Below are 6000 nucleotides of genomic sequence, written 5' to 3' on the forward strand. Positions count from 1 at the left end.
TGGGGTATCCCAAAGGAGGGGGTTTGGGGTTTGGGGTTAGAGAGGTGTGAAAATGGGGGGGGGTTTGGGGGATTTGGGGTATCCTAAAGGGGGGATTTGGGGTTTGGGGTTTGGGGTATTTGGGGTTTGGGGTATCCTAAAGGGGGGGTTTGGGGTTTGGGGTTTGGGGTATTTGGGGTTTGGGGTATCCTAAAGGGGGGGTTTGGGGTTTGGGGTTAGAGAGGTGAGAAAATGGGGGCGGGTTGGGGTTTGGGGTGTTCTGAAAGGGGGGGTTGGGATTTGGGGTATCCTAAAGGGGGGATTTGGGGTTTGGGGTTTGGGGTTAGAGAGGTGGGAAAATGGGGGGGGGTTTGGGGGATTTGGGGTATCCCAAAGGGGGGATTTGGGATTTGGGGTTAGAGAGGTGTTAAAATGGGGGGGTTTAGGGTTTGGGGTATCCCAAAGGGGGGATTTGGGGAGGGGGTTTGGGGTTAGAGAGGTCTTAAAATGGGGGGGTTTAAGGTTTGGGGTTTGGGGTATCCTAAAGGGGGGGTTTGGGGTTTGGGGTTAGAGAGGTCTTAAAATGGGGGGTTTGGGGTTTGGGGTTTGGGGTGTTCTGAAGGGGGGATTTGGGGTTTGGGGTTTGGGGGATTTGGGGTCTGGGGTATCCCAAAGGGGGGATTTGGGGTTTGGGGTTAGAGAGGTGTTAAAATGGGGGGTTTGGGGTTTGGGGTGTCCCAATGGGGGGATTTGGGGTTTGGGGTTTGGGGTTTGGGGTATTTGGGGTTTGGGGTATCCCAAAGGAGGGGGTTTGGGGAGGGGGTTTGGGGTTAGAGAGGTCTGAAAATGGGGGGTTTGGGGTGTTCTGAAGGGGGGGGGTTGGGGTTTGGGGTATCCCAAAGGGATGGATTTGGGGGATTTGGGTTTAGGAACCCATTTGGGGTTAGGGGCACCACAAAGGGGGGAATTTGGGGTTAGGGGTGTTCGAAAGGGGGGATTTGGGGTTAGGGGTGTTCGAAAGGGGGGGGGATTGGGGGATTTGGGATTTGGGGGTATCCCAAAGGGGGGATTTGGGGTTTGGGATGTTCTAAAGAGGGCATTTGGGGGATTTGGGGTGAGGGGTATCCCAAAGAGGAGATTTGGGGTGAGGGGTGTCCCAAAGGGGGGGATTTGGGGTTAGGGGCACCCTAAAGGGGTGGGAGATCTGGGGGATTTGGGGGATTTGGGGTTAGGGACCCCTTTGTGGGGGGGATTTGGGGTTCGAGACTCTCAAGGGGGGGATTTGGGGTTAGGGACCCCTTTGTGGGGGGGGGGGGGTGATTTGGGGTCAGCCCCTCCCCCCTTTGTGTCCAGCGGCTCACAGGGAGCCGGGCGGGCTGGGGGTGGGCAAATTTTCGGAATTCGGGGATTTTGGGGAGGGGGGGGTCCTGGGGGTCCTTTTCCCTGGGGGAGGGGGATACGGGGCACAAAGGGACCCCTCCCCCACCCACCCACCCCTCCCCTCCCCTCCCCCCCCCCTTACCTGCCGCCCATCCCCCCCACGAGCTGCTGCGAGGGGGCGCTGGGCAGGGTCCCCCCCCCCACCCCCCCCGTCCCCCCCAAATTCAGGGGGTCCCGGGGGGGGTCCCGAAGGCAGCGACCCCTGCCCGGGGGGGGGGGGGTCCCAGCGCCCGCCCCCCTCCCCCCTCAGGGCACGGCCCCATATCCAGGTAGCAGCGCTCGGGGGGGGGCTCGGGGTCCCCCCGTTCGGGCAGGGGGTCCCCGAAAGGGCCCCCCCCGCTTTGGGGGGGTTCTTTGCGCGGGGGGGACCCCCCGGGACCCCCTTTATGGCGCCAGGGGACCCAGCAGAGCTTCCAGGAGACGAAGAGCGAGACCCCGAGCAGGACCAGGCCGCAGAAGGTGACGATGACGGACAGGAGGCTGACGGACACCTCTGGGGGGGGGGAGGGGGACACGGAGCTGGGGGGGCACCAAAGGAACCCCAAAACCACCCCAAAACTGACCCCAAATCGATCTGGGGAGGGGGTAACAAAGGAACCCCAAAACCACCCCAAAACCACCCCAAAATCGACCCCAAATCGATGTGGGGAGGGGGCAACAAAGGCAATCCAAAAACACCCCAAAACCACCCCAAAACTGACCCCAAAACTGACCCCAAATCGATGTGGGGAGGGGGTAACAAAGGAACCCCAAAAACTGACCCCAAAACCACCCCAAAACTGACCCCAAAACTGACCCCAAATCGATGTGGGGAGGGGGTAACAAAGGCAATCCAAAAACCACCCCAAAACTGACCCCAAAACCACCCCAAAACTGACCCCAAATCGATCTGGGGAGGGGGTAACAAAGGAACCCCAAAAACACCCCAAAACCACCCCAAAACTGACCCCAAAACTGACCCCAAATCGATGTGGGGAGGGGGTAACAAAGGCAATCCAAAACCACCCCAAAACCACCCCAAAACTGACCCCAAATCGTTCTGGGGAGGGGGAAACAAAGGCACCCCAAAAACACCCCAAAACCACCCCAAAACTGACCCCAAATTGATCTGGGGAGGGGGAAACAAAGGCACCCCAAAACCACCCCAAAACCACCCCAAAACTGACCCCAAATCGATCTGGGGGGGGGTAACAAAGGAACCCCAAAACCACCCCAAAACCACCCCAAAACCACCCCAAAACTGACCCCAAACCCACCCCAAATCGATCTGGGATGGACATGGAACTGGGGGGGCCCCAAAGGCACCCCAAAACCACCCCAAAACCGACCCCAAATCGTTCTGGGGGGGGGAAACAAAACCACCCCAAAACCACCCCAAAACCACCTCAAAACTGACCCCAAATCGATGTGGGGAGGGGGTAACAAAGGAACCCCAAAAACCACCCCAAAACTGACCCCAAATCGATGTGGGGAGGGGGTAACAAAGGAACCCCAAAACCACCCCAAAACCACCCCAAAACCACCCCAAAACTGACCCCAAATCGTTCTGGGGGGGGGGGAAACAAAACCACCCCAAAACCACCCCAAAACTGACCCCAAATCGATCTAGGGAGGGGGTAACAAAGGAACCCCAAAACCACCCCAAAACCACCCCAAAACCACCCCAAAACTGACCCCAAAACCACCCCAAATCGATCTGGGATGGACATGGAACTGGGGGGGCCCCAAAGGCACCCCAAAACCACCCCAAAACTGACCCCAAATCGATGTGGGGAGGGAGTAACAAAGGCACCCCAAAAACCACCCCAAAACTGACCCCAAAACCACCCCAAAACTGACCCCAAAACCACCCCAAAACTGAGCCCAAATCGATGTGGGGAGGGGGCAACAAAGGCACCCCAAAAACACCCCAAAACCACCCCAAAACCACCCCAAAACTGACCCCAAATCGATCTGGGGGGGGGACACGGAGCTGGGGGGGCACCAAAGGAACCCCAAAACCACCCCAAAACCACCCCAAAACCACCCCAAAACCATACCCATCCCAGGTGCCCCCAAGTGCCCCCAGGTGCCCCCAGGTGTGCCCAGGTGTATCCCAGGTACACCCAGCTGTGCCCAGCTGTGCCCAAGTGTCCCCAGGTGCCCCCAGGTGTATCCCAGGTGTGCCCAGGTGTGCCCAGGTGTTCCCAGGTGTGCCCAGGTGCCCCCAGGTGCCTCCAGGTGTGCCCAGGTGTATCCCAGCTGTGCCCAGGTGCACCCAGGTGTTTCCCAGCTGTGCCCAGCTGTGCCCAGGTGTATCCCAGGTGCCCCCAGGTGCCCCCAGGTACCCCCAGGTGTATCCCAGGTGTGCCCAGGTGTGCCCCAGGTGTCCCCCAGCTGTGTCCAGGTGTGCCCAGGTGTGTGCCCAGGTGCCCCCAGGTGTGCCCAGATATGCCCAGGGGTGTCCCAGGTGCACCCAGCTGTGCCCAGGTGTCCCCAAGTGCCCCCACGTGCCCCCAGCTATGCCCAGGTGTGCCCAGGTGTCCCCAGGTGCCCCCAGGTGTGCCCAGGTGTGCCCAGATGTATCCCAAGTGTGCCCAGCTATGCCCAGGTGTGCCCAGGTGTGCCCAGCTGTAGCCCAGGTGCCCCCAGGTGTATCCCAAGTGTGCCCAGGTGTGCCCAGGTGCTCCCAGGTGTGTGCCCAGGTGTATCCCAGCTGTGCCCAGGTGTGCCCAGGTGTCCCCAGGTATGCCCAGGTGTCCCCAGCTGTGCCCAGGTGTATCCCAGGTGCCCCCAGGTGCCCCCAGCTGTGCCCAGGTGCGCTCAGGTGGATCCCAGCTGTGCCCCCGGGTACGCCCAGGTGTCCCCAGGTGCACCCAGGTGTTTCCCAGCTGTGCCCAGCAGCGCCCAGGTGTATCCCAGGTGTCCCCAGCTACACCCAGGTGTGCCCAGGTGTGCCCAAGTGTGCCCAGGTGTGCCCAAGTGTCCCCAGGTGCCCCCAGGTGTATCCCAGCTGTGCCCAGGTGTGGGCCCAGGTGCCCCCACGTGTGCCCAGATATGCCCAGGTGGATCCCAGCTGTGCCCAGGTGCCCCCAGCTTCCCCCAGCTGTGTCCAGGTGTGCCCAGGTGTGCCCAAGTGCCCCCAGCTGTGCCCAGGTGTCCCCAGGTGCCCCCAGGTGTGCCTAGGTGTGCCCAGGTGTGCCCAGGTGTGTGCCCAGGTGCCCCCAGGTGTGCCCAGATATGCCCAGGGGTATCCCAGGTGCACCCAGCTATGCCCAGCTATGCCCAGGTGTCCCCAGGTGCCCCCAAGTGCCCCCAGGTGCCCCCAGGTGTATCCCAAGTGTGCCCAGCTGTGCCCAGGTGTGCCCAGCTGTAGCCCAGGTGCCCCCAGGTGTGTCCCAGATATGCCCAGGTGGATCCCAGCTGTGCCCAGCAGTGCCCAGGTGCCCCCAGGTGCCCCCAGGTGCCCCCAGGTGTGCCCAGATGTGCCCAGATGTGCCCAGGTGTGCCCAGGTGTATCCCAGGTACACCCAGCTGTGCCCAGCTGTGCCCAAGTGTCTCCAGGTGCCCCCAGGTGTATCCCAGCTGTGCCCAGGTGCCCCCAGGTGCCTCCAGGTGTGCCCAGGTGTATCCCAGGTGTGCCCAGGTGCCCTCAGGTGCCCCCAGGTGTGTCCCAGATATGCCCAGGTGGATCCCAGCTGTGCCCAGCTGTGCCCAGATGCCCCCAGCTGTGCCCAGGTGAGCCCAGGTGCCCCCAGGTGCCCCCAGGTGCCCCCAGGTGCCCCCAGCTGTGCCCAGGTGCCCCCAGGTGTGTCCCAGATATGCCCAGGTGGATCCCAGCTGTGCCCAGCTGTGCCCAGGTGCCCCCAGGTGTGTCCCAGATATGCCCAGGTGGATCCCAGCTGTGCCCAGCAGTGCCCAGGTGCCCCCAGGTGTGCCCGCACCTGTGTCGGCCGGCCGGGGGTGCCCGCGGTGCCGCAGCAGGTCGGTGAACTCGAGGCAGCGGGCGTGGGGCGGGCGGGCGCGGGGGGCGAAGCAGAGCTCGTGCACCAGGCGCAGGGCACTGCGGCAAACGTCCTCCTCGTAGTCCCCGGACATGGCCTGGAACGGGGCGAAAACGGGCAAAAACGGGCAAAAACGGGCAAAAAATGGGCAAAAATGGGAAAAAATGGGCAAAAATGGGTAAAAACCAGGGGAAAATGGGGGCAAAATGGGCAAAAAGGGGGGGAAAATGTCCTCCTCGTAGTCCCCGGACATGGCCTGGAACGGGGCGAAAACGGGCAAAAACGGGCAAAAACGGGCAAAAAATGGGCAAAAATGGGAAAAAATGGGCAAAAATGGGTAAAAACCAGGGGAAAATGGGGGCAAAATGGGCAAAAAGGGGGGGAAAATGTCCTCCTCGTAGTCCCCGGACATGGCCTGGAACGGGGCGAAAACGGGCAAAAACGGGCAAAAACGGGCAAAAACTGGGAAAAAACGGGAAAAAAATGGGCAAAAATGGGCAAAAATGAGAAAAAAAGGGTAAAAAGCAGGGGAAAATGGGGGCAAAATGGGCAAAAATGGGGGGGAAACATCCTCGTCGTAGTCCCCGGACATGGCCTG

The 6000-nt window shown here is 61.2% G+C and overlaps 1 protein-coding gene across 1 annotated transcript in view; it reads right to left on the reverse strand.

Moving 5' to 3' along the window:
• Positions 1 to 5572, reverse strand: part of LOC138101720 (synaptotagmin-3-like) — a 33078-nt gene extending 27506 nt beyond the window's left edge. The window contains exons 1-3 of the mRNA XM_068999498.1: positions 5343 to 5572; positions 1675 to 1912; positions 1502 to 1621 (exon numbers count right to left, since the gene is read on the reverse strand). Of these exons, the coding sequence (XP_068855599.1) occupies positions 1502 to 1621; positions 1675 to 1912; positions 5343 to 5496 (512 nt within the window). The 5' untranslated portion in view covers positions 5497 to 5572. The remainder of the gene's footprint in view (positions 1 to 1501; positions 1622 to 1674; positions 1913 to 5342) is intronic.
• Between the last annotated feature and the right edge of the window lie 428 nt (positions 5573 to 6000).

Source organism: Aphelocoma coerulescens, unplaced genomic scaffold (genome assembly GCF_041296385.1).
Source record: "Aphelocoma coerulescens isolate FSJ_1873_10779 unplaced genomic scaffold, UR_Acoe_1.0 HiC_scaffold_442, whole genome shotgun sequence".
NCBI lineage: Eukaryota > Metazoa > Chordata > Aves > Passeriformes > Corvidae > Aphelocoma > Aphelocoma coerulescens.